The following is a 27,124-nucleotide window of genomic DNA, read 5'->3' on the forward strand; positions in this document are numbered from 1 at the left end:
TCCCTCTCTGCCCCTCTCTCTCTCTCTCTCTCCCCCTCTCTCTCTCTCTCTCTCTCTCCTTCCCTCTCTCTCTCTCTCTCTCTCTCTCTCCCCCCCCCCCCCCCCTCTCTCTCTCTCTCTCTCTCTCTCTCTCTCTCCCCCCCCCCTCTCTCTCTCTCTCTCTCTCTCTCTCTCTCTCTCATAACACCAAACACTGCAGATAAGCAGCCCGAAGTGTAAGCAGTTCACTGTTTAATGACTGATTGGTTGGCAGACTGAAGCCACAAACACAAATGAATGCAAAAAACATTGAACATTTTCCTTCTGATGGGTTTTTAGAGTGAGGATGCTTAAAGTAACCTAAAGATTCACTCCTTCAGCTCATTCAGCTGCCTTTGTGAAAGCTGAGCTGAGAGAGCAACCGCTGCCGGAGCCAGAAACCACAGGAGCCTTCTGCTTTAATATCAACCCTCCACGTGATATCGCCTCGCCTCGCCTCGGGGGACGACAGTCAAGTTTCCCAGAGTCACTTGATCCAGTCCATACTTGCTTTTTTTGCTTTAGTGTTCGTGTGCAATGTTGGTAACATGTAAAGGTGTTCGACACATAAAGTAGGACTGTGTACTTGTTCATCAGGCCAATAAGAAAGGGTGTTAAAGCTGCATTCTCTCTAGTGTCCACCAGGGGGCGACTCCTCTGGTTGTATAGAAGTCTAGTATAAAGTGACTCTACTTCTCTCTTGATTTATTCCCTCAGTAAACATTGTAAACATGAGTTTATGGTCTCAATCTCTAGTTTACAGTCTTCTTCAATACAGCATGATGTTCATTTAGTACATTATGCTCCATTTAGAGTCAGACAGACCATAAAGCAGGGGATGCTTTAGGGCTGAAAAAGTCTTAAACACATCTTTATATCGAGTCAACAGGACGACCTCTTGATTATTAGTGGGACTCACCGTCCAGTTCGCAGCCCAGCAGCTCCAGACGGAGGCCCAGGCCCTCGATGGTGGCCCTCTCCGGGTAGATCCTGACGAAGCGGGTCAGGAAGGGACCCATCGACCTCAGCTCCGGGGTGTCGTGGTTCTGATTCCCGAGGAATATCTGAAGGCAGAAGACAAGAGAGAGAAGCGTGTCAGGACCTGAAATGTACTTCACCTGAGCGTAACCAGTGTTTGCCAGATGCCAGAACAAGCCAATTAAATAGCGCCGGATTCTCACAAAGGGTTTAAAACTGAAATATGGAAGATTGACGATTGACAAACTCCCTGTCGGATCCAACTCTAGCAGCAAGTAGTATCAGAAGAAAATGTGTTCTGCAAATGTCATCAAAGAACAAAGTACAAAGACCTTCTAGTGTGAGTAAGAAGGACTTTCAAGACCTGTTTTCACAATGTGAGTGTAGGCTGTTTCCTTTACACTGATTTTCTCTCAACAGGTGAATGATAAGTAGGTGACTCTGAGTGCTCTTTCCTGCTATTGTTGAAACCCTGCAGCACAGTTGAAGCCACATCCACGGCGCCGACAACTAAACAAACAATAACATACTCTGTCCTGATGTCTGCTTCTGATCAAACATCAGCCAGCTTGATAAAAGAAAAAAAAATGAATGGAGGGAAAAACAAAGACAAAAAGCCAGGAAATCAGAACCAGAGTCAGATCCTTCTTGTGAGCCCAACATGGAAGCAGCGCAGATGATTATGGTTTCCGTCACACTGGGAGCCAAGAGGTGAGGTGGGACGCAAAACACCCCCAAAAAATATCCTCTTCTGCCTGACTGAAGCGCTGGAGTTTCCTTTTCGCCTCACGCATTGCCGCTGCAGTGTGGCATTATGGGTAGCAGGGATGTCTGTCGCTAACTCTGTAGCATTTACCTTTACCAAATACACTTTATTTGTTGTGGCATTATTTACTGGTGCATGTGTCCTGTTCTGTCTCCTGCACGTTTGGCTTGTAATGCTCCTTTGAACACGCCAGCTTCATATGTTGCTTTATTCTAATTTTGAGGGTTTTGGTATTTAAACATACGGCTCGGGACAACAGATGGAAATGAGCCTTTTCAAGCTAACTCTGGCTCATGTACAGGTTTTTGTTCATCAGTGAGTATTATTGTTATAAACATTGATCACTCTATGTAGTAGGTTGACAGTAAAGCTCCGTATTTTAGTATAAAAGAAATAGTTTTGTAGTATCAGTTTAATAATTATGCTAATATGCGTCACAGTGATTTTGGAGTGTTACTGGTTATTACAAAACTTTACAAATAAGCAAAAACGTTTTATATGTTTGCACCGTTGACTTTTTAAAATTTAATTTCATCAAAAGTACCAGGACTGATAATAACTAATGCAGTTCTTAATATGTTGAGAGTGTTCATTTAATGCTGATCCGAGACGTAGAAGAGCGCCAATCGCGTTTGGTGCTTATGCTCAGGTCAAGATGACCATCAGGCTCCTATATGTTCACTCATATTTATCATATTTATGCAGGAGCATATGTCCGTGTGCGAGCCAGGACCACTCGTGTACCGGCCTCACTGAGCCTCGCCTGCCTCGTCTGTTGAAGAGGTTTCTTTTCATACAAAGACACAGGAAGCAGAGCGGCGAGGATTAGCGAGAGGACGGCGGAGCATCGAGATCTCCGTCTGCGGTAAATCAGCGGGAGTCTGACGGTCAACCCCGTCCTCCTCCTCCCCGGCCATCTGGAACGCATAGAGGGGGAGGATGTCGCACCAGCGAGGCCCGGTGCCGAGGAGAGGAAGCGGGGCCACGAGGAAAGCAATGACACGAATTTCCTCTTTGAGGATCAAAAATCAAAAAAGGCGCTTAAATCGCCAAGAGGAGGTTAGAACACCGAGACTGTAGCTTGTGGGATTCTGATGCTCTCAGAGCTGAACTGCATTGTCTTCTTCTCATTTCATCCACAGAAATGAACAAACTGAACAGCCTTAAGTTGAATGTGTATATATATATATATATATATATATATATATATATATATATATATGTATTTTGGATATTAAGTTTTCTTTATAGAGTCCTGGTACTTGATGATAAATAGTGTTCTGTCTTCACTACAAACATCCCTGTGCTTTAAGTACATTATTGTAACATGTTACTTCTTATTCTAGTTGTACACTCGTATTATTATTATTATTATTTATGTCACTTCATCTGTACTTCTTTCTGCTTTGTTGCTGTTGCTCCTGGGATCAATAAAGCCTTATCGTATCGTATTCTGTCTCATACCTTTGATTGATTTTCTGTATTTTTCTCCACTCGAACACACAGCAGAGATGATTGGACATTTGTAGCCCCGAGTCGTACGCCTGCCTACAGCGCCAACAACCTCTAACAACATTACCTGAGGTGAAACCCCCGGAGCCAGCGAAGCACAGCAGTTGTGAATAATTAAACGCAAATTAATGTTTCATCGGCTCCGCTCCTGTCTCATCTGGATTCACGGCAGTTAAGAGAGATTTTAGGGAGTAAATCCAATTAATTTAGTTAAATCGGGTGTTATTTTACATATCTATGTAGTTTTGCGGCCGTTATCAAGGCAAGAAATATTGCATACAGGAAGGCAGTCGATAAAGAAATCATTAACACAAACACAATAATTTGAACACCCACAGCCATCAACAATTTTAACTTTCAATGCTAAAGATAAAAACACAATATGGAAGAATGAATTAATCAGCAAGCGAGCTGTTCAAATAATTAGATGATAAGGTCTGGAACACAGATTAAATCCTACCCCCTGACCTCTTAAACCTTTTTGTAGTCAATGTTTCCTCGTTGAGCCCCACATGTGGTGATATTTGCTCCGACGAGTTTGCAGACAAAAGCATGCGACGAACAGCAGACAGAGTTCACATGAGCAGCAGCCTATCATTTGCTCGACATTTCGTTGGCGCGGCGGCGTTGCGGCCGGGTCGAGCGTCTGTCCGACGGTTTCCAGGAATTACAAAATTACAGCAAGAGGAGGTTTATTTGATGCCGCTAGACTTTTATCTGTCTACTGTGTAATTTACTTTCTGTTAATCTGTGTTTGTCACCAAACCGCCACAGGAGGAGACGGAGAGCATGAGCGAACGATGAAGGAAGAGAGAGAGACAGGATGAAAAAAAAGTGGAACCATTTCATACGAGACCTTTTCACATCCTAAAGTGGCTTTCTTTAGTTTCTTATGAATAAATCTACACATTACAAAGATATATTACAGATAAATTACTGTTGCACAAAGTGCTTCTTACAGATTGGGTAACATATCACATCTACCTCTTAAAGGAAACACATCATGCTCATTTTTCAGTTTCTACTGGAACATGTTTACAGTTCAAATAATGTGTTTTTTGAACATTTAAATAAATGTTCAAAAAACACATTATTTTTCTCATACTGTCTGTGTGAATATACTGTACCTGTATTCATCCTCTGTCTGAAACTCTCCATTTTAGCGTCTGTCTCTTTAAGAGTCCCCTTCCCCAAAAAGCCAAGTCTGCTCTGATTGGCTCGCGAGAAAAATATGTTCTCCAGGCTTGAATTCTACATCCTAAAAGTATGTTTTAATCTAAACATTGTTCTGTGAATGTTATTCTGTGCGTGTGAAACGCAGGCTCATGCATGGACGTGTCAGGCCAACCTTGGGCTTGGTGGTGTTGTCCTCCTTGATGGTGGTCCACTCCTCTCCGTCCAGGCTGTGTCCCACCTTGAACCTCTTCATGAAGACGTTCCTGTCGCGGTGTTTCCCTCCCTGGATCACCACGCCGCTCACAATCTTGTCCTGGCCCAGATCCACCTGCCAGGGAGGACGAGGAAAGGGTACTGGTCAGTACACTGTTATCACACCATAACAAATACAAGGCATAGAAGGATCGAACCCGGTCAGCGGTTTGATCAATAAACCCCATTCGTTAAACTTTTAAAGTTCAGTATCGGACCCCCACCTGCAGCCACTCGTTTCTGAAGGGCTGCTTGGTTTGCTGGCCGGTCCAGCCCGATCTCCCCGTCAACAAGCGGGCGTTTTCCGCCACCCAGCCCCGGTCGGCGTACGACGAGGCGCTGATCTGAGCATCTGAGATCTGACCGGACAACATCCCCAGCATCCCTGAGCAGGGGTAGTCTGTACGGAGGGAGGGAGGGAGAGAGAGAGAGAGAGAGAGAGGATAAGACACTTTTGAAATTGGTACAGTACGATAAGGAAACGTCTTTATCTCGTCACTGCTGTAGTCAGCAGTTTTAGTTGCTGCCCACTGGGCGCTGCTGCAGTGTTTAAACTCAAGAGTGAAAAACACCAGAGACCTTAGTTCCAACATGAAATGATTTGTGTGTGTATAAGCATAAGCAGGAGGACTGATGTAATTTTGCATTTCTTTTAAACAAAAGACTTTAGCGTGTTGTTTTACCTTTAGCTCTACTACTATTAACGCCAAGCAGTTTCAGGACGTTTTTTAATCACATTTTACTCACTGTGGCCTCATTTTTCACTGCAATATATGAGTCCTGCATCTCTATGGAAACAGCACAATCATGGCTACAGGTAGGACTCAAACGTGACTTAGTGATAATAAATAAATGTTATCTATATATAGTCCACAAGTGTTACCAATATAGGGGAAGGATGGGGCTCCTCATACTATACATGTTGATCTATTGAAGTGTTATACATATTGACACTTTTGTAAAAGTCAATCATGGAATTTAATAAACAATTTCTTTTTGGTAAAAATGTTTAATGAGACATGCAGAATAAAATGATGAAATATTACTATTTAAAGCTTTGATTTGGTTGTTTTTTAAGACAGAATTGTTCATCACACATGATTTGTTGGAGGACCAACAGCGAGTTGAATATGTGACGATAAACTTAGTTTTTACAGTTTCTGGCTCTGATAAACGGTGTATTTTTGGTGATTTTTTTCTAAAGAAAACATGCCGGGTTGTGGGGTTCAAAGGTTTTTAATACCGATGAAACTATGAGCGCTGGTATGACCGCTCTATAATCAGAAATGGAAGAGGCCACGGCTCTGCTCTGTTCACTAAAGGGGGAACGCGACATGGGACCTTGAGGCTATGAGACGGTCTTTTGACCAACAAGGCCAGTCTGTTGTTCGAGTATTAGGAAATAAACTTGGATAATTACTGGATAACTGAGAGGTTTTAGCTGCGCATTTCTTTTTTTTCTCGGAATAAGAAAACTTAATTAAACTCTTAAAATATGTGGACACAATGGTCCGGACACAGCGAGTTAAATCCATTATCCACAACAAGCTAGATCTAATATCCGGACTCAAACGTGGTCTCAGTGAGATATTTGTATTTGACAAAGGCTTCCAGAGTTATATCAGGGGATTAACAACAGCTCCCGAGGACGTAAATTCCTCCGCAATGTGAATTTACAGCCTCACAGTACTGTCTGTGTGTGTTCCCGTTTGTCTGTGCTTATGATTATCAAACATCCTCCCAGGGACAGAAAATAATGGGTTAAATGGGCAAAAGGGAGCTTTTCTTTCCTGTATTTTATTACTTATTTAAATTGCATGATTTGGATTAGGAGTTTAGTTTAGGATTAAATACGGAAATTGGATTAAATTTAAGTCAAAATGATGATAAAGCTTAAGGTTACGGGTTTTGGAGTGAATGACAGTTCAGTTTCATGTTGTGTGCTTACACACCACACACACACACACACACACACACACACACACACACACACACACTTTCCCAACTGTGTCATTATATCTCCTGAATCACCTGTCTAGCACTTTACAGCCTGTTCTCCTGTGAGTTAGAGTCTAATATCTACGTTATGAGCGCTCTCCTACTGAGAGTTGCTTGTAGCACATCAAGGACTGAGGTTTATATAATGTTAGGGGATGAGTAATGAGGCGGCATGATGTTCCTTTCGCTCCTCAGTAATGAATAACGGTGTCCTTCTGTGGGAGTCTGCGCTCTCGCCTTGGAAGCGGTGATTATTTTAAATCAACAGAGAGCAGCAGGAGGTTTTCATCCTGCAGCCAAAAAGATGTTGGTTTGATTCACGATGTGTAAAAGTGAGAAAACGCTATTAACGGGAGAGCGTGCGGTCCGAAAAGAACAGATAAAACTTGTCAAGAAGTCTTCTTAACTGTCACTCATGAGGTGTGAACATTACTTTATCTTTTCTCTTCCTAAAGATACATTTAGTGTCAGTAAAAGACCCATGTAATGTCTGTAAGTCTTTGCAAAATTGTATAAAATGTTTAAGACGGTGGATTTTACATTTGATAAAGGTTGGCGGACAAACAAAAAGTTCACTGATTGTTAAGAAAGTTAAAATTCAGGACAAAGAAAAAGAAAAAAAATGGTGCTTTGCACTTTATATATTGTTTGAATTCAAAAGTTACATTAAATAATATATGTAATAACTTAAATGGATGTGAAAGAGGGAAATCAAATGAGTGTGTGTGTGTGTGTGTGTGTGTGTGTGTGTGTGTGTGTGTGTGTGTGTGTTGGATTAGATACGATTTAGATTACATTACACTTTAAGGATCCGTGTGGGGACAGGGGGAAGGTAATTAACATATCCCAGTCCTGACAGGAGTTATTTAAAACCATAGATCAATGCATCGAGAGTTCAAGCGTAGCCTCGTATCGTGTACTGGTACGTGTGAGTTTGCGTACTGGAGGGTATTTTGCAATCGCTACCTGACGTTCTGCAGCCGTAGACCTCAAAGCGCATGCAGATGCCTTGCTCCCAGGACATGGGGCGGACGCGGATGTATCGAGCCAGAGTCTGTTTGGGGAGAATAGACCGAGCCTCGTCTGTCGGGTTGAGGTTCCCCTGGAAGATCTGAGGACAAGACAAAAAGTACTCCGGTTAGTGCTTCTGTCACTTTGTTACTTCTTCTACTGATGTTATCGCTGACGCTGCTGTTCCTGCAACTGAAACTGGCACAACTGTTGTTATCTACTACTATCACTACTAGTACTACTACTGCTTTTACTGCAACTGAAATTACTACAAGTATTGTTAAATACAACTACTATCACCAGCACCACGCTATTAGTAACACTGCCTCTGCTACTACTACTACAACTACTACCACTGCTTTTACTACTATTACAATTGCTTTTACTAACACACTGCCACTACTACTACTACTACTACTACTACTACTACTACTAATGGATTTACTATCACTGTTACTACTACTGTTGTACCAACATTGCTATTTCACAATTACTACAACTGCTGCTTTTAGTACATCTTCCTCTATTATTACCACTTATTTAACATCATTATCACTTCTACAAAAAAACAATTACTAATACCACTGATTTTACTACCATTGCCACTACTACTACCACCACTGTTGTACTATTACTAATAGTGGTAGTGATGGTAGTACTAGTAGTAGTCACAGTAGTAGTGGTAATGTTAATAAAAGCAGATAACTGTCACTTACTACTTCATTTACTATCACTGCCAATATTACTGCTGTACCACTGTTGTAATTTCACAATTACTGTACTACAAGTATCACAACTACTGCTTTTACTACCACTGCCATTAGTATTACTACTACTAGTACTTTTGCTACCACTGCCACTACTACTACTATTGCAAATGAAGCAAATGCTAACACTGCTGCTACACATAACATCAGCACCTTCTCAGTGCAAATGTACTACTACTGCTCATTCTACTTCTAGTACAACTGCTACCACCAAACCACCACTGACCCAAATCTATTCCATTATTTAAAGTACCTTATGTACTGCATGAATAGCCATATAACATGCGTAATAAGGAGCTGACTGTCAAGAATCTGGTTTGACCCCCGACTCGTGACCAAAGACACTTTACTTGAACCTTCATTTGAAATAACGTGGACGCTGTTGTGCTCTAAGAGAACAAAAGCAGTGCATGTATTGAAACTGGCTGTTCAACATGAGGCATCGGAGCCAAATTTAGCACCCTGGAAAACTCTTCATGCTCAATTTAACAGCACTCGACATGATTTGTTTGACGCTAGCATATGCACTTGTACCACGTCAATATGTGCCTTCATGAGAAACCCTGGAAGCTGTCCATTTATCTCTGCACCGATGTCACTGAGACAACTTTCAGACCAGCGTTCTTCCGAAAGAAATGCATTCTGATGTTGATGAGACTTTCAGCGAACTCGTTTTAGTCGAGGCTTAAATTAGGGATGCTGCCAAATGCTGTCAGCCTTGGAAAACATTGATTCAGCCATCCTCATGTCCCCTTTGATTAGAATGCAGAGTCCTTCATTACTCATCAATATTAGACACACGAGGGTCGTTACGGCACGAAAAAAAAACGACTCCTCGTTACCTTCTGCTTTGAGCCCTCCTTCACGGTGACCCAGTCCTCCCCGTTGGAGCTCAGGTCCACTTTGTACGAGCGAACATAGTAGTGCTTCTTGGTCTCCTTTGAGGTCGCTCCCTGTGTCCCGATGGCTGTGACGAATCGGAGGAATCCCAAGTCCACCTGGAAACAGAGAAAGTACAAGACACAGGTCAAAGGACGGATTCAGACAGGATTAAATGCAATGGTCCCCAGGAAGTACTTCTATACTTCTAAAAATCAGAGTAAATCAACTAGTTTGACAAAATAGGAACATGTTACAAATGAGAGTGCATGAAAAAACAATGGATAAACAGTTGAAGTATATAGCTAAAAGAAAGGTATAAATGGTTCAAGTATAATATATATACGCACATGTAAAAAACGTTGGAATCCAACATGGAATACAACACCGTCTTGCACCTTGTTTCACGTGACGCATATGGGAAACAAGAGGCTCAGACGTTATTAATTATGCCGTGATTCCTCCATAAGCATGACAGTGAAAATTCAGAGCAGGACGCTGGAGACATAGGTAGCACCATTTAAGACGACAGCCTCTCTACCACAAAACGAAGACCTTCACGGGAACATCATGCAGTCAGTGTTCTCCACTACTACACTGGATTTAGTGTAACTTACAGTAGAAAAGACAGGAAATTGTATAAAACGTGAATACTAGGTGATTCTCTTTGTGCTACAATATTGACATCTTATTATCAACAAGACAATCTCTTTCCACCAGAAATAGACGGAGTGTGACATGTGATTTAGGTCATGTGTTTAATTAGAGCCTGTTGAGTCAATGATACGCTGAGGATTGAGCCTCGGGCTGCCGATCCACAAGAATGTCCAGAAGAGTCTGTGTTTGTGAGTGTGTGGGAACCGGCTCAGGATAAATTTTACGGTTGTCCACCCGCATCACTAATGACTAGTGTGTGACCTGTGGTGTGTGTGTGCGTTTGTAACTCTCTAGGTTAAGAGGTTGTTTCAGACCAACAACGGATTTTGAGCAAGAATTAAAAATAGTAGAAGTATCATTTTAATCTTAAAGCAGAGAGGTCCAGCCTAGCTTAGCGCAAAGACTGCAAGCAGGTGGAAACTGCTAGCTTAGCTCTGTCAAATGTTAGCGTAGCTCTGTCAAAAGTTAGCTTAGCTCTGTCTAATGTACCCAATGTTCTAGCTAGCGTAACAAGCTAGCAGGCTAGTGTGGACACAGAAAACAGCGACAAATGGTATTTTACATTTTGTGCTGATGATTCAGCTCATAATATGGTCAAAATACAAAAGTTAGCCAAAAAGAAACACACAAAGGAACCAGAACAAACTAATGTTAAACTCGGTGGTTAGCCATTAGCTTGTCCTGTATTCATTCTGTTTACAAAATCAGTGAAGCCTACAGACATAAAGTACATATGGAGATGATCCAAAGCATAGTTTTGTTAATGCAGGTTTAAGGATTATCATCTTAAATACTACTTTAATCTATATTCAAACAGTAAATATCTCATTTTAGAATGAAGCACTGCTGATAACTAACTTCACTCAACCTCCAACTGCCATTTGGTTGTTCTTGTGTTTAAGTCCTAGAAACTGTACAGATAATGGCGGTTTTCTGCTAAAGCAAGGCGATTAACTGTTAAAGCTTGAAATGGCTAAACAACGTCTCTCTTGTGGCTGAGGGGAACTTCCTAATTTTGGATGTAACTGACTAAACACTGTGTCTGTGATTGAGTTAAAACAACTCACCAGACATCCCAAAAATTCAACCTTATAAAATGTGTGTATTAATTTTCTTTTTGGAATCTGACAAAGAAGTAAAAAAGTGTAACTTTTTTAATTGAATAAACTTATGTATAAGCATATATTTCACCAGCAGTTCAAAGCCATTCTTGAGATAAGTAACTCCAAGTGAAATTACAGTGACATTATCTCATCTCGTGGCTCTACTTCCCCCAGTTTCCTCATGAAATTATGATCTTAGGGCTAAATAACAGATAAAAAAAAGAGGCTTGTTCAGATGGCCGAGCTATTTTTATCTCACTGCAGCAAAGAAGCGTCCAGAAACAAGACTGTTAAAGATAATAAAAGAAAAGATTAATAAAAAGATAGTTATCATCAAAGAGAGCAGTAGTGATAACAGGAAGCCTTACAGTGCTCGTTTCAAATCACATATATTCTGTCCACAAACGCTTAAATATCTCAAATTAAGAATACTCTGCCAGGACTTTGTGTAGCTCCATGTACAGTTATCACATCAACTTCTTCCAAACTGCATTAAGTCATTAACTGTAATCCTTTTTTTTGTTTAATAATTAAGGTGACACTCCATTTGACTTCATTCCACTGCAACCCAAAAACAAATTGCCTGTTTGTTGAGTTTGGAAATGATCAGTTGCATACCAAAAATACACAGCGCTCCAGTATGTGGGATGCCTGTAATATATGGCGTGTAATTATATAGTATATTACCATAAAGACGCTACCGCTGTGACACTGTACATGGGAAGGGACCCGAAGCCATTATTTAACTTCTCCCGCTGTTGCTTTATTTTCAGGAGCAGAAGAAGAAAATAGCGTCCCGTGGGTTTGTGTGGGCTCCGCCACTGACAGGGAGACCCCTGGGAAACCGCGTTTCGTGGGATCGCTCGCCTGACGTTCCCAGCTGCCTTCTAATCTAAATTCCCACGAGACTGCGTCCCCCGAACGCAACACGCACTGTATGCAACACATACACAGTGTAGTAAGTTTTGTTGTGAGATGAGATAAACAAGCTACTAGAAGATTTGTGTTTGTTCAGAGAAGCATCAACAGATACGAAGTTCAGTTAAGTGGCTTCTAGTCATTTTGGGTTGTGACCTCTTAAAATGATGCGATGAATCACAGGTCCTGTCCTTGATGTGGACACGAGTTTTGAGCAGTTTAACCGAAGAGTGATGTTTCTATCTTAGTTTGATTTGTTTTGAACGCCTTTTTAGAGAAAAAAGTCAGAAAACATTATTTTATCTAACAGCAATATTTTTCTTTTCTTCCTCATCCTTTCAATCATCGTATGAACCTTTAGATTTAACTTGGTCCTGAACACAGTTTGGGCAACACTGGTACACACAGGTTTTAGTATAACAATAATATTGATAATAATAATAATAATAATAATTATTATTATTATTATTTTATTTATATAGCACTTTTTTGCTTTCCAGATTAAAAGATTATAAGCCCCTGTAAGCTTATATAAAACAAGAAAAGTTTAAGAAAAAGGAAATGACCACATATATAAACAAATAAAATGCAAATATCAGATAAAAACAGATAAAAATGACAAGAAAAACCTTGAATTAGAAACGACAATGACACAAAAAACAACAACCAACAACCGTAAAAAGCAACTTTCCCCCTAAACTTTTACTCTGAAAGATTAACTTCTTATACTGACAACTTTTCACGACAAACACGACAGTTTTAACATTTTAAAAAACAAACAGACAATCTTCCAGACTTTGAATAAAGAGTTGAGGATGTTTCCCCAGTTGGTACAGGTTCTCTACAGCGGTCGGTCAAAGCTCCGTTCTCCGATCATTCTCTATCAAATGAAGCTAATTGCTCCTCCATCTTCTAATTACTCAACACTTGGCAGCGCCTACACTAATGCCACAGAAAGCAGTCACATTTAGAGCTTTTTTTTTTTTTTTAAATGAAGAGAACAAACTGCAGGAAGGGGGGGGGGGGGGACATAATTCAGTCAAGTGTTGCGAAATGAGATTGAAAAAAAAAAGCGTTGCTACTTCCTACCAAAACAGGACTCTGCCTTCGCAGCGATAGTAAAAGAAAGAGCCCCAATTAGTCAATTCTCATCTGAGGTTTCAGTGTTTACTTAAAGGAAGTCCTGCGCTCTGGGGATGCACGTTTTCACCACATGCACACATTTTTTCTTTAACTTTTAAAATGCTCCGGTCTGCTTTGGTGCTCACTAAAGAAACAACCTTAAAAAAAAAAAGAAGGATTATATTACAGGATTACATTAGCCTAAGACTTGTTTGCTGTTTCGTTTCATTCCTTCGACATGTCATGGTGCTCATGTTAACAGATTTCTCGTTGGGAAGAAGGTTTTATTTCTTTTATTTTGACATAACCAGTCAGTAAAGAGTGACGTCATCGTTATTTTCGTTAACGTGATCAGAAAATATGTAGTGAGGTATTATTTCTGTAACTCGACTTCCAACAACTTGGTCTTTTCCATTTTAAAGTTGCTATTTTTTCATGGCTGAGTTGAAGTAACTATATTGGAAGCTGCCATCCAGGTTCTCAATCCTCCGCACTATGAACACACAAACAGCCATCAGTGAGCACAATGGCAGACTGAATCAGGGTTCAGGTATCTTTTAAATGACTTTTACACCTTAAAGACTATCAAAGTTCATTGCTGAGTTTCAAAATGACACCTTTCTATGAAACAGAAAGTAGGACGTCTTTTTCTGATTTCAGAAATACTTCCTCTTTGCAGCCTTGAGGCTTTCATCCCCCTGCAACAAACTAATTAGACAACCCTGTCTCCTAAAAAATACATGAAAACACAGCTAATTAGAGAGCTAAAACTTGCAGGGAAATCACATCGCATTGTTTTTGTTTGTAACTTTGACATAGTTGTGTGTCTGCTGAGTGACTTGAGAAGCACTGGAACCATAAAGCCTCATTAGGAACTTTCTAAATGACTCCTTGGCATTGATGAAAAAGAAGTAATTTTGTTCTCATTTCTGAAATACTTTCTTTTAGTGGCCTCGAGGTTTCTATCCAGAATGAGCATCGAACTAATTAGATCTACTTGGTTCTGGGGCTTTATGTTCTTTGATGAATGACATAACTCTCATTTCATCACTCTTTTTTGTCTCTTGCGTAATAAATGTAATGTATGATTCGCACAACGCAAAGACACATGACTTCTTTCACCACAGCCACCAAAGTGCTTAAACACTCACACGCATACGTCTCCATGCTAGTCTGATTTGTGTTATTGACATTTCCTGCGTTTGGAAGTTATCTGAGGCATTCCTCCAGAGGTTTACTAGGGGATAACGAGACCCTTTAACGCTCTCTGGGGGATCTTTTGTCTTTCTGTCCCCCCCCCCCCCTCTTGCTCCGGCTACGACAACAAACCCCGCTCACACGAGGCCCAAATGTGTTCTCCAGATGCACGTAGCTGAGCTCTTCCTGTGGCGTCAGACAGATCCCGAAGACAAACGACAGGTCGTCTATAAATACCTGAAGGCAGGAGGGGAAGGAAGCCTTTCCTGGGCTTACATCATGATACCCAATAAAGTCAATGCACTTGTGAAGACGCACCTACTGGCCAATTTTGGAGCCACATTTGTTCAAATGAGGCTTGAATGCAACGTTAGGATTTTTGCAAGACAGACATTTTACCTGTGTACGTTTAAGATGGAGTCCTTTTTATAAAAGTTCTTCAAAGTTACTAAATGGAAGTTTTAACTGGTTGTGAAACAGTTTAAATTGAATAGCGATGCCTCTATATGACCTACATCAGCAAACGAAACCATCAGCCAGAAGATCGGCTATTTCTATTTATTATTCTCAGTGCTTGTCATCAGGTTCGATTCACAGCGACAATAGATACAAACTGTTTTCTGAAACGAACACTGTCAGACTCTGCTGCAGTAAAATGAGAGGTTTTCTAAAGGGACTCCGGCGCCCGGGAACGATACTGTGTTTGTCCACAGGGACCGCCAAAATCAACACGAAATTAAAGTTCTGCGTCGTAGCTCTAATTTGAATTTTGTGCAACCTTCTACTTTGGAGATTTTGTTGCTGTACACGTAGCATTGTAGTATTTATTCTAGAGTATAGGACAAAATCAAATATATCTAAATATTTTTCTCCAAATACCTCTCCATCAATGAGATTTTTTTTATAAATGATCATCAGTCATGTGGATATAAGGACTAAGTGGGTTACTTCTTACACATTATTGTAATTCAGCCTTTAAAACCAGGAAAAGACTAAACTTCTGCCATATCACAATACGGCGATCTAAGAGGACACCAGCCCTACTTTAACGCTGCATTTAATTCCTCTGTCAATCTTTAAAATGTGGTTTACAGCTATGGAGGCTTTCCATTTTATTGCATGAAACGAGTCACTACAGTGCGTTATGTGATTGCAGAGATATATATATATATATATATAACAAAAGCTAGATAATGATCTCACTGTCTGCCGCCTTCCAGAAGCTGCCACCGGGACACATTATGAATAGCAACCTGAAAATAGTATCAATAAAATATAAATGCCTTTGAATGAATAATAGAGGTGTTTGCAGTGGAGGAGGCGGGCAATGCAAGAATTAACAACGTCATAATTTTCTTCTCAAGCAAGATGAATGGAAAGCCGTAAGGCAGACCCTGCTGTGCGGAGTTGGCCCCGCACCACACTTAATCAAATAAAATGGAAAATTCTCTTGACAAAAAACTACCAGTCATAACTCAAAGTCGAGGGGGGGGGGGGGGGCAACAGCACCGTTTCTGAGGCTATAAATCACTGTGGCAGGGGGACGGTCTGCTGTTTCTCCAGGAGGGACTGCCGACAAAGCTTTACTTGAGCAACAGAAGAACACACACACAGAAATATGTCCACACACACGCACACACACACACACACACACACACACACACACACACACACACAAACTGGACCCGGTATGGCCAGGGAGCGTGTGACTGACGAGTTTGCCGGTGCAAATCTCATGACTGCCGATCTGAAGCGTCGTCACCTCCTCCAGTATCTACAGTGTGAGTGAATGGGGGAAAACACTGAGAGCTGGTCGGAGGCCAACGGCAGGGAGGCCCAGCGTTGCTGAGGAGGCACATCCAAGCTCAGCAAACTCTACAAGGTGTTTCACCTCTGCATTTTATTTTTAGAAATGGGAATGAAGTGTGTGTGTGGTCACTTTACTTTACTTCAAAAGTATCCAAAGATTTGGTATGTTTTTATTCCAGGCCTCAACGAGGAACATTGGGTCTGCATAGAAGGAGCGTTTGTTTCAACGGTGGTACGGTAAGGACTCAGAGGTGGACCAGAACATGTGTTTATTTGCAAGCCAAAATATTGGCAGGGACATTTCAGCTTTCCTGTAAAAAAATAGCGTATTGGATTCAGGCTCTGTCCACGTATAAACCCATCAACCTCTATGCTTCACATCATGACATCCCGGAGGGTTCTTCTGCGGCCCGGTAGCTAAAAGAAGTCCCCAGACAGACAATAGAGAGCCACTATACTAATCATCCAGCGCTGATGCCGTCTTCCTGTCTACTTCCTGTTAGGAAAGGAAGTGAGGGTCTTTTCTTTACTGCGGGGGGGGGGGGGGGGGGGCATTGTGAGTCTTCCTCTATGAGTTCCTGCCCTGGACAATGGGACAGTCCAGGACTCCAGCCGCACCTTACAGGTTCCATCTGTCTCACCTATAGGGTCGGCTTTGTTCGGTCGAAACCATATTAGGAAAAAGCACATGCTTGTTGTTTACAAAAGGTCAATAATAAGTCAGAGAGCCACGACTCAAACAAATCACATTCTGTATGTGCATTTCAAAAGCAAATTATTGTAAATTTCCCTATTTATATAGTCATGAACCTTATGATAGATGGTAGAAACTCACATGTTTCTCAGCATAGCTACACATTGCATCGTAACCTACCCGACGACATTAAAACTAAAGCTCCACATTTCAAACCAGGCTGCGCTGCACGTCGTAGATGACGCACAAAATCTATCGGTACGTAATCCGAAGAATTCGTGAGAAGTGTAAAGAGCGCAAACTGCCTACACCGGTCTTTCCCCCAGGAGGAAGGATTTATCAGGAGAACCGTTGTTTGAGCACACTTTGTTCAAATACACAGAAATAAATACGTGTTGTATTTGAATGCAGCTCCAAACAGAAACGGCTTGTTGTGTTGCTGTCGTCTACGGAGACCAACGCAGCTTAGGAGTCAACTTATCAGCACTTCCTTCCTCTCAAACCTGAACAGCAGATAGTTCATCAAACTGAATATCGAAAAATGTGTTAAAAGAAATGAAACAGTGGTCTGCTCTGGTTCCACATTCAGTGATTTCAGTGCTGATGTCAACTGTGCTGGAGAGGCCGGTTAGAATAAATAATGCATGTCGGCTTGTTTTTTTTCTTCCACCACTCCGTGTCCCTCTAACGTGCAGAGAAAGTGGTACAAATGAGTGAACAATATTCAGACCAGATGTGAGCAAAGATCTCAGCGGTGCAGCGGAGTTCAAACCGAGGAACGCCGCTTCTCCGTGAACGAGCAGACGCACGGTTTTGAGATCAGACTCTAAAACGAGGACCAGTGCGACACAATTTCACGTCACAAGAATTTCAAGAATCCTCCACAAAACCCACCCAAACATTACTGACCTGTATCCACTCCCTGACGGCGTCGTCTGAGGGCGTCCAGCCGTTCTCCTGGTAGTTGAGACGCGAGCGCTCGGGGGACCAGTTGGAGTTGTACTGGGACGAGGCGCTGATCTGCTCTGAGGAAATTTCCCCCGACTCCATGCCCAGCGGCTCCATGCAAGCGAAGTCTGCCAAAGACAAGAAAAACTCCATTAACAAGAGTTCAACAAGAGTCCTCAATGTTCTTTTTTTTTATCACTTTTTACAAACCAATAGCTTCTGACGTGGAAAGATGGGTTAAAAGAAAGGCTTTTTGGTGGTTTCGTCATTTTATTTTGTTAATTGAATGGTTTTTGATAAAGAGAATAGGTTTACTCTGCGTGCAGATATTTGCAGCTGAAAACTGATAATTTGTCACCAAATTACGTTTTAATCTCATAAACATGTTTTGTTGCAGGAAAGGCCACGATGGGCTGCTAATATAATAATAGTATATGGATGTAAACAGCTGGAAGTCAGCACTTTAACCTGATTTTTATTGTTTTGAATCCAATGTGCAAAGAGTCAATATAACTAATAATCCCGTCAAGAATAGCTTTACAGCTAAACTCAGAGCTTTTCTCAAACCGCTGTTCTGTCCTGATATTACAATATATCATTATATTCATAATCCAGTAATGTGTGATTCGTTCTCTCATTAAGACCATGAATTATTTAATCCACAAAACTTTAAACAGTAGTTAAAAACAGTCCAAAAGCTACAAAATAAATCAATTTAAAATGATATAAAACAGAACAAAAGTAGCAAATCTTCAGATGAGAATGTTTTATTTCTACTTTGAAGGATTATCTGATTATCCAAATTGTTGTGAATTAATTTCCTGTCATTTCAGCCTCGACATAATGTTTTTATTTTGTAAGTATATGCTCACACACACAATACACAGAAACCCACACAGATGATGTAATGTGTGGATTTCAGCTCTAATTTAGAGGATTTTCATTTCATCACTCTCAAACTAAAGGACGACGCACTCCTCCGCAGACCGAGACGATCCTTTGGGGTGACGAAACTGTTTCATGAACAGCATTTGGACAAACTACATGTCAGTGTCTCTGCGTCCAGTCTGTAACAGCAGGGGACCACAGGGAAAGAAGAGGGGGGGGGGAGGGGGTGGACGAAAGGAAACGTGAGTATTTGTGTGTGGGAGGCCTGTCTGGAGACACAAGGTCTGCCAGACAGACACAAACACACTCACATCATTCCAAGTTCCGCAAATAAACTAAGGGAGAAAGTTTTCTTGCGACATCACCAAAACACTGCAGAGACACTCATCATCTAGATTTGTTATCTTGAGAAATTTCAAACCCAAGTCATCCAATTCAGCGCTTCCTCCCTTCTCCTGCCAAAAAACGTCCTGAAAGTGGAGCGAGACAACGAGGACGTGAAGCGCCGCTGGATACCGGCCAGCCGATACGTCGAGTTAACAAGAAATTCTCACACTTCTCTGTTTTTCTTCCCGCCTCAGCCTTCGATCCAACAACTTCTCGTTTGCTCTTTTCTTATTTTGATTCATGAGACAACCCTCCATGTCTCCATCACAGCGGGCATGAGGGACGAGTCCCTCCACCTCTCTGTCCCCAAAAAAGGAAAGAAAGGACGTAAAATGACACCCCCTCCCTCCCATCGATCGTAAAGCTGATCAAAGGACCGGCTGGAGGTCATTTTCTGAAGGTGATGGCCGGGACGGAGCGCGAGACGACCGTTAATTCACTGCAGGAAGTCAGAGTCTGAATCCTCAGAGGCTGGTGAGATCCTGCTTCAATGGAAGTTCCTTCTGAAATTCTCAAGAGGAGGAATTTTATATTTAATAGGCGATAAAAGGTGGTTTATAGCAGTGGTTACCAACCTTCTTTGTCATGTTCAAAATGTGCTTTATTGATTGGATTTTAAAACGCTGTTTTCTTTAAAACTATTAAAAAGCAATATTGCAACAAATAACTTTCCTTATGTTTCCCAGTGGTATTATTGTTTTGGTGCCGTTGTCACAAAGACAATGAATCAGATAAAACAGAACAAAGAGAGTTACAGAACTGCTCATTTTAAAAAAGTCACCACAAAAAAACTTCTATGTTTAGATTATGAAAAAGACAATTAATCAGAGATATTTGTTTCTGGCTGAGGTGTGAGGATTAGCTAGCACAGCCAGGGTTAGCAACATGGTTAATGCTAACATCCAGAAACAAACACAGCTGTTTCTTTTGTGCCAGAAACACACGTAGATGTTTGTTTCTGATGGTCCTGGCTTCCTCGTCTTTTGGGCTGCTAGCCACTAGCCACGCGGCTACCGCTAAGCAGCCGGGCCGCTGTCCAAAAAGCAAATCCCAAACCCTGATCTCAGTGCTGTGATGAAGGCAGAGTGAAACACTCCGGTGTTTCCGTTACATGCAGTCTGCAGCGGCGGCTGGGATCGAAGCCTCGGGGGCAGACAGAATTGCATAGTGCAAGCACATGGTGTCATTCTGTAGTCATTAAATTGTGCCATGAAAATGTACTTCATAATAATATGTTAAAGCAAAAAAACTGCTCTTTTGCCTCCAGGCCTCTAGGCCTACTACCACTCGGAGTGTTCATATCTGGAAATCTCAACCATTTCACCAAGACTTTCAGCCAATTTATCCTTTTTTTTTTACCAGATGAACTGTTTCAACGGCTGACTCGATGTGTGGAAATGGGGCCGTCCACAAGTACAATCACTTGGTTGAAAGGACAATGTGATTTGGTGTGACGAGAATATTTAATTCCATCTGCTGAGCTCTGTAGGCAAAGTAATTGAGTGTGTGTGTGTGTGTGTGTGTGTGTGTGTGTGTGTGTGTGTGTATGTGTGCATGTTACTTAAGCTAAGACAATTAGAGCTTTGTTTAACACCAGCGATGCTCTCCGTCATCCCAGCTATGACTAGAGGGACAGATTTATCTCTCGCACGCACACACACACACACACACACACACACACACACACACACACACACACACACACACACACACACACACACACACACACATGCATACAGTACAGACACATTAGATAAATATAGACTACATCCATGTAACTTGTCATTAACGCTCACCATCAACAGCGGCTGTCAGACACACACACACACACACACACACACACACACACACACACACACGTGATGCACACAGCCCAACATCACCCTCGTGTTCTGCTCATGGCAAAAAACAACAACAAGGAAACTGAAAAGCCCTCTGGTGAAATGTCTTCATACATGTGTGATTCAGAAGCATTATCCAGGTCAATGCATTGTGTTGGGATTGAATGATGTATCAAATATGTACTTTTTTTCATATTAAAAGGTGAATAGAAATATCTTTAGCTACAGTATAACTGCATAACGACTTAGAACACAACATCTTTGTCAATATGAGCATTTGAACTGCACATTTGCTCTTTGGCTACTCCATCTGCTGATGAAGATCACTTGAAACGATAGAAAGCTCCAGAACATTTACTGAAAGGACCCTGAGGCGACATAACTTCATATGAATCATAAATATTTTTAATAGCGCCGTTTTTTAAAGCCTGTGTACGTTGTCTATCATGCATTTATTGCCGCAACTCAACTTACAAGAGGAAAACATTTAAAACCGCTTCACTGACGACTGTGGGCAGTTGAGGAATGTGAAGCCTCAGATGAAGGATAAGCCTGACTCAAAGTCAGTTGACTGTGTTTGTATTTTCTGTTTAAGTCATTCATTTTCAATTTAGCGCAGTAAAATGAGGAATTTTCTCCCCAAAGCGCTCGTGTTATCCACCGCGGGGCCTTACGTAAACTCACCTCTCTAGTCGCACTCGCATTCCTCAACGGGGGTGAGTGCAGGGGTCGAGGTGACGGGAGTGCAGGAACCATACGGGCCCGACGTAACTGAACTCTCCACAGGGTCAACCGGTGCAACCGGTGCTCTTTTTAAAGAACACGTGGACTCGACCATCGTATAACCGAGCATGAGAAACTCTTCATCTCAGGATAACATCCTGGTGTGTGAAATCGGCCTAATTCATTGTTCAACAGAAGGAGATAAAAGTGGGTCAAACTGATTTTTTTTTTATCACATTTTAAATTAAAAGTTACAGCTATGAAATAAGATTAAACTTATTGTGTGGTTAAATTCAAGCGTTCCTTTTTTTCTATATTTTCTTACATTTATTGGACTGACGTGTGCAGAAACCCGAAACCTCCCGTCAGCCAGCAAATATAGTCTAGAATAGTTCAGAGCCGCGGTCTCCAACCTGAGGTTCAGGACCCCCCAAGGGGTCTAAAGAAACATCTGGGTGGTTGTGATACAAGAATCTTTACTACCGTTTAACTTGTGAAATACTTTATTTATTTTATTTACATTTATTTCATTTTTTTTCCGATTTTACTTTATTTTCTATTTTGTTATTATATATATATATATATATATATTTTTTTTTTATTTTATTTTTTATTTTGTACTTTTTCTTTCTTCCTCTTTTATTTTCTCTATTTTTTGTGTACGTATGTGTATATGTGGGAAGGTAAATGTATGGGTATGCTATACGCGTATGTGTATATATATGTGTGTGTATGTATATACAGTATATACATATATATATATATATATATATATATATATATACATATATATATATATATATATATATATATATATATGTGCATGTATATGTAGGGGTATATATATTTAGATAAGGATTCACTTCCTGTTAGATTATTAGTACTATTATGATTGCTATTATCTTTATCATGTGCCTTGTCTTTTTAGGTCTTATGTCACTAACTGCTGTAGAATCATTTAAATGAACTGTGACAAGAAGCAGGCGAATAGCAATAAATTGTCTATAAATGGTCACACACTGTGGTTTGGAGTTCATGACTCTAAACCATTTAAACTGAATATATGATTGTAACTGACATTAGCTGATAACCCACATAATGACATGAAATCTGAAAATCGACTACTTGTTTCAGTCATTTGTGAGGATTTACTTATTTCATCTGTTTTATACGATTGTAAATTTAACATCTGGGGGTTTTGGACAAAAACAAGCTTTGTGCAGATGCCACCTTGAAAATTATGACGCTGCTAATTCATTATTTATTAGCATTTTACGGATGAAAAGATCACATGTCCACCCTCCACATCACTCCCCCCCCCCCCCCCCCCCCCCCCCCCCACCCCCCCCCCCCCCCCCCACCCCTTACCCCCCCCATCGCCCATCACTACTCCAGCTGCTCACCCTCGTCTTCGTGTCCCGGGGGGAGGCTCCTCTCGCGGATGGTGTAGTTGGCGGCGAATCCCTCTTTGGCGATGGCGTTGTCGGTGGTGATGGTCATGGACAGGATGCCGGTGTAGGAGACCACGCGGCCCGGGGACGTCTGGCCACAGTACCGGCCAATGTGGGGACCCACTGAAGGGAGGGGGGGGGGGGGGGAGGGAGGAGAAAAGGAGAGGAAGAGGAGGAGAGAAGGAGAACGTCAGCTTCATCACTCTGCAGAGTGCTTTCATTATTCACTCTGTCCATTTCTGCCCTCAAACAAAAGCCCCCAAAACGTCAGTTTGTTTAATCTGCCGCGTTGTTAGGAGTCCTCAGACACAAACAAAGAACAACTGATCTCCTGTCAGCTCCAATCTCTCACCTCTCATGAGTGATGCGACACCTTTGAGATAGCACAAACACTCATCTCCACAACGTATTGCATTGACACTTATTATCCCAACACTATAAATAAACTGGATGTATAAAATCACGTCAGGTGCAGCGAAGAATAACTCCTTTATCTAGCGACAGTGAAGGATATCGTGTGTTTTATCGTCCTGTTAAGCTCTCATTTCAATCCAGGAGGCAGAAAACATTTGTTGGCATTATGCGCGTCTATAAATATGTATCAGAAATGCAAAAACGCCACGTCGTTAACGCTGTGAAACGATCGGTTAGATCATCATTGTTTCTGTTAAAACATGCCTTCGGGGGACTTTCTGACACAACGCTACGTAACAAGTGCAACAACGCAAAGTCAGCAATTATTTTTGGTTTCACACGGGACACGAACAGCGGCCTCCTGGGAGAAAGTCCTGTGTTTGTTTCATATCGCATAACTTTGAGTCCAGGTTGGTAAATTAAGATTTGAACTCAAGACTTTTTGTTTTACAGAAAAACTGACATTCAATTACAACAATGATGTGATATACTTTTTTGGAGAACGTAAAGATGAGTTCTAAGGTTATCAGACACAGTGAAGTAAAATAACCTAGTTTCATGCCTCAAAAAGACTTCAATGCTTCATATTCTGTTCATATTAAGTCAGAAAACTCTGAATGCCCTCATGGCTAAAGACAGAAGTCGGCCAGACCTCCAAACATTTGCTCCCAGCTTTTCCTTCTCATATATCTTTCTGTCTTTACATTCGAGTCACAGAGCAAAGCCTCCACTTCTCAGAGAGACAAATCTCCAGCAATCTTTCCCCAAAGGTAGTTTACACACATAGTCCACTTCTGCAGAATCTTCAAAACAAACAAGTACTGCTTTAATGTAAGGGTTCGTGATTTCTCAACGCTTTTTCTAAAAGCACTATTAATTAGGTACTAATTATAGAGATGTGTACTGAAAGCCTCCATTAAATCCCAAATTAATGTTCATTTTGTAATAGGAAACTGTATTTCCCATTTGTTGAATGCTACGCTTGCCTGTAGACTAATCCCACATGAATGCTCAGTGGACATGCTCGCAATGACTTACGTTGGTATTTAGTATATTTTCATTAATTGTAAGTGTACCAAATTAAATCAGCCGTCTCTATTTCCCCTATAAGCGCCAAATAATGTCGTTCTTTTGTTTTTCCAGAAAGATAATTGGCTCGTAAATTATGGATCTGTAAAGCTAAAACGCTACCAAAAATAATCCATCAGCTGCACAATAAAAGACATTTTGACTCATTTCCAAAGTTGATGCCGTTCAGAGCGGTAAAAAAAAAAAAACGATCTCCTTTCTTAACATGCACAACAAATACTGGAAGATAATATTGACACGGATCAAAATAGACAATTATAAGAGTTTGTTAAATCCTGTTAATTGTGCACGGGACAGATATTCTCTTCTTTGGACTGCTGGGGATTTATCGCTCAGGAAAAGAGAGACGCTGAGCTCTGTGACTAAACGTGAGACGCACAAACCGGGGCTACCCTGCACCGTAACGACGCCATCTTCTCATATCCTTATACGACGCAGCGCACATGCGACAGACTGCCTCGCGTCTCCCAACGCTGCGCTGCTGCCTGCCCACAGTGTGCCGTTTGCCATTTCCTCCGCGTTCTTATCCGTGAGAAACAATGCCAGGCTTTGTGGCGCCTCCTGTTTCACGGAGATACTTTATCTGCAGCCTCTCGAGGACTCAAGAAAAGGGAACATTCAGTCCAGAGTGAAGTCATACATGTTGCAAAAAAAAAATTACACTTTTCTAGCAATTTCAGGCAAAATAAGCACAACACAAAACCACCACATTGGAATGCTGAGTTCTGAGTAATCTGGTGGATTATGTTTATCGGTTACAGTTTAAAGCAGCTAGTCGACAATCTGCGACGGATTACGTGTTGAAATATTCCAGCTTTATCATAGTGTGAAATGGTCTCGCAGCGAGGCTGAACGCCGTCAATGCAATCAGCTATAAAACGTGAAAAAGTCCTTCGGGCTGCATTTACATTTATCTAGGAAATGGTCATATCTGAAATAAAAGTGGAGGAAGATTTCCAGGATCTTCCAGTATGAGAGGAAAGATTTAAAGCTTTCTCGAGGTTCTTTCTAAAAGCTGGAGAGCAGAAACTTCTTCAGGTTCACTTACTGTGTTCTTGCTTTAAACCACCGGAAAGCTCCGTAAAAACCAAAACAAAGGAACCAGTTCCTTGTAAAAACAACAAAGAAGCAGCTCTCTATTCAGGGTATTTATTAGGTTCATCATTTTCCATTGTTATGATTTTTTTTTGGGCTAAATCAAATTATTAGATTCATTTTTTTAAGAATATATTTAAAAATATTGACATCTAAATGTTGGTTTGTCTGATTAAATATCAAAAGAAAAAAAACATATTTACAGCCCTCAAAGAAGAACAAACCAACAACAGCAGTGCATGATGGGAACGCTTGATGTTCGTGTTAAACATTTCGAATGCGTTTGATGGGATGAAGAAAACATCCTGGTCTTCACCCTGCTTTGTTATCTGTGCCGACGCACACGTTCACCAAGCACACACACACACACACACACACACACACACACATTGATGCAAACAGACACCTGAATGCACAAATGCACACACAGATCCCTGGCATGTTATGTATGCTGGCACGGCTTTAAAGTGTGTGTCACTGTCTGTCTACCTGTGCCAGTCTCTGTGTCCCTCGCGTTCCCATGCCAGTCTCCTCCCTGGCAATAATCAGGCGACGCTTTGGGCACAGCAGCGAGTATTGTGGGCATCCCTGGCAGCCCGCTCGGGGGCCCCCGTCCAAGGTATGTAGCTCTCACCATTATCCGCACACTGTATACGGCTAATTGGACAACAATGGCAGCCCGAGAATACCCCGTCCAAAAAACGAGGGGAGGAGTGCGAACAGAGGGAAGAGCGGGACACGGCGCCGTCATTCGTGTGCAGAGAGACAGGGGTTTTTTTTTTTGTGAGGGAACAATGAGCAAGCTGTGAGGGAGTCTCTGTCACTACGTCCACCCTCCATGTGTGCACAGGAGGACGCGTCTCAAGCAAAGGACTGAAATCAACACAACTGAGTAACAACGGAGCCAGTAGTGAATATCATCCACGGTTGGTTTAAAGCTGCAGGCTGTAACTTTTTGGAAAAATTACCTTTTGTCATATTTGCTCGAACCTGACAGAAGTGCATGAAACGTATAATCTGTCAAAAAGATCTGGTTACTTTTCCTCCTTTTCAGTGCGCCTATTGGCCTAACACTAAGATTTCCCCAAAGAAGAACAACCAATCAGAGCCGAGGAGTCTCTAACGCAGCTCGTTAAACCGAGTTTATTGAAACCCATTTTAAATCTCTATTATTTATTTCCTATTATCTATCCAGAACGCTGACGTGCTCATCACCGGCAGGGTTATGCTTTTATTTTGAAAATCACAACCTTTTAAAGTCGTTCTTGTACTTTCAGAAAAGATTTCTCCTAGATTCTGTGGAAAACAAGAATGCTGAAGGTTCTTAAATTATAGGAGAACATTTACTTCAAAAGTGCAAATGTCTCCTGTTGTTGCTGATGTATGCACAATACGCTTCGAAGCGCAAACCCCTCCTCCGCTCCCCTACTT

At 41.4% G+C, this 27,124-nt stretch overlaps 1 protein-coding gene across 1 annotated transcript in view; it reads right to left on the reverse strand.

The window, feature by feature from the left end:
- Positions 1–27,124, reverse strand: part of LOC137890630 (neuropilin-1a-like) — a 74,760-nt gene that overhangs the window by 15,469 nt on the left and 32,167 nt on the right. The window contains exons 5-11 of the mRNA XM_068734795.1: positions 23,048–23,218; positions 17,767–17,933; positions 9,321–9,476; positions 7,667–7,811; positions 4,927–5,102; positions 4,623–4,778; positions 938–1,082 (exon numbers count right to left, since the gene is read on the reverse strand). Of these exons, the coding sequence (XP_068590896.1) occupies positions 938–1,082; positions 4,623–4,778; positions 4,927–5,102; positions 7,667–7,811; positions 9,321–9,476; positions 17,767–17,933; positions 23,048–23,218 (1,116 nt within the window). The remainder of the gene's footprint in view (positions 1–937; positions 1,083–4,622; positions 4,779–4,926; positions 5,103–7,666; positions 7,812–9,320; positions 9,477–17,766; positions 17,934–23,047; positions 23,219–27,124) is intronic.

The sequence above is a fragment of the Cebidichthys violaceus genome, unplaced genomic scaffold (genome assembly GCF_023349555.1).
Source record: "Cebidichthys violaceus isolate CVI_PGR_0920_01 unplaced genomic scaffold, fCebVio1.0.p SCAF_67, whole genome shotgun sequence".
NCBI lineage: Eukaryota > Metazoa > Chordata > Actinopteri > Perciformes > Stichaeidae > Cebidichthys > Cebidichthys violaceus.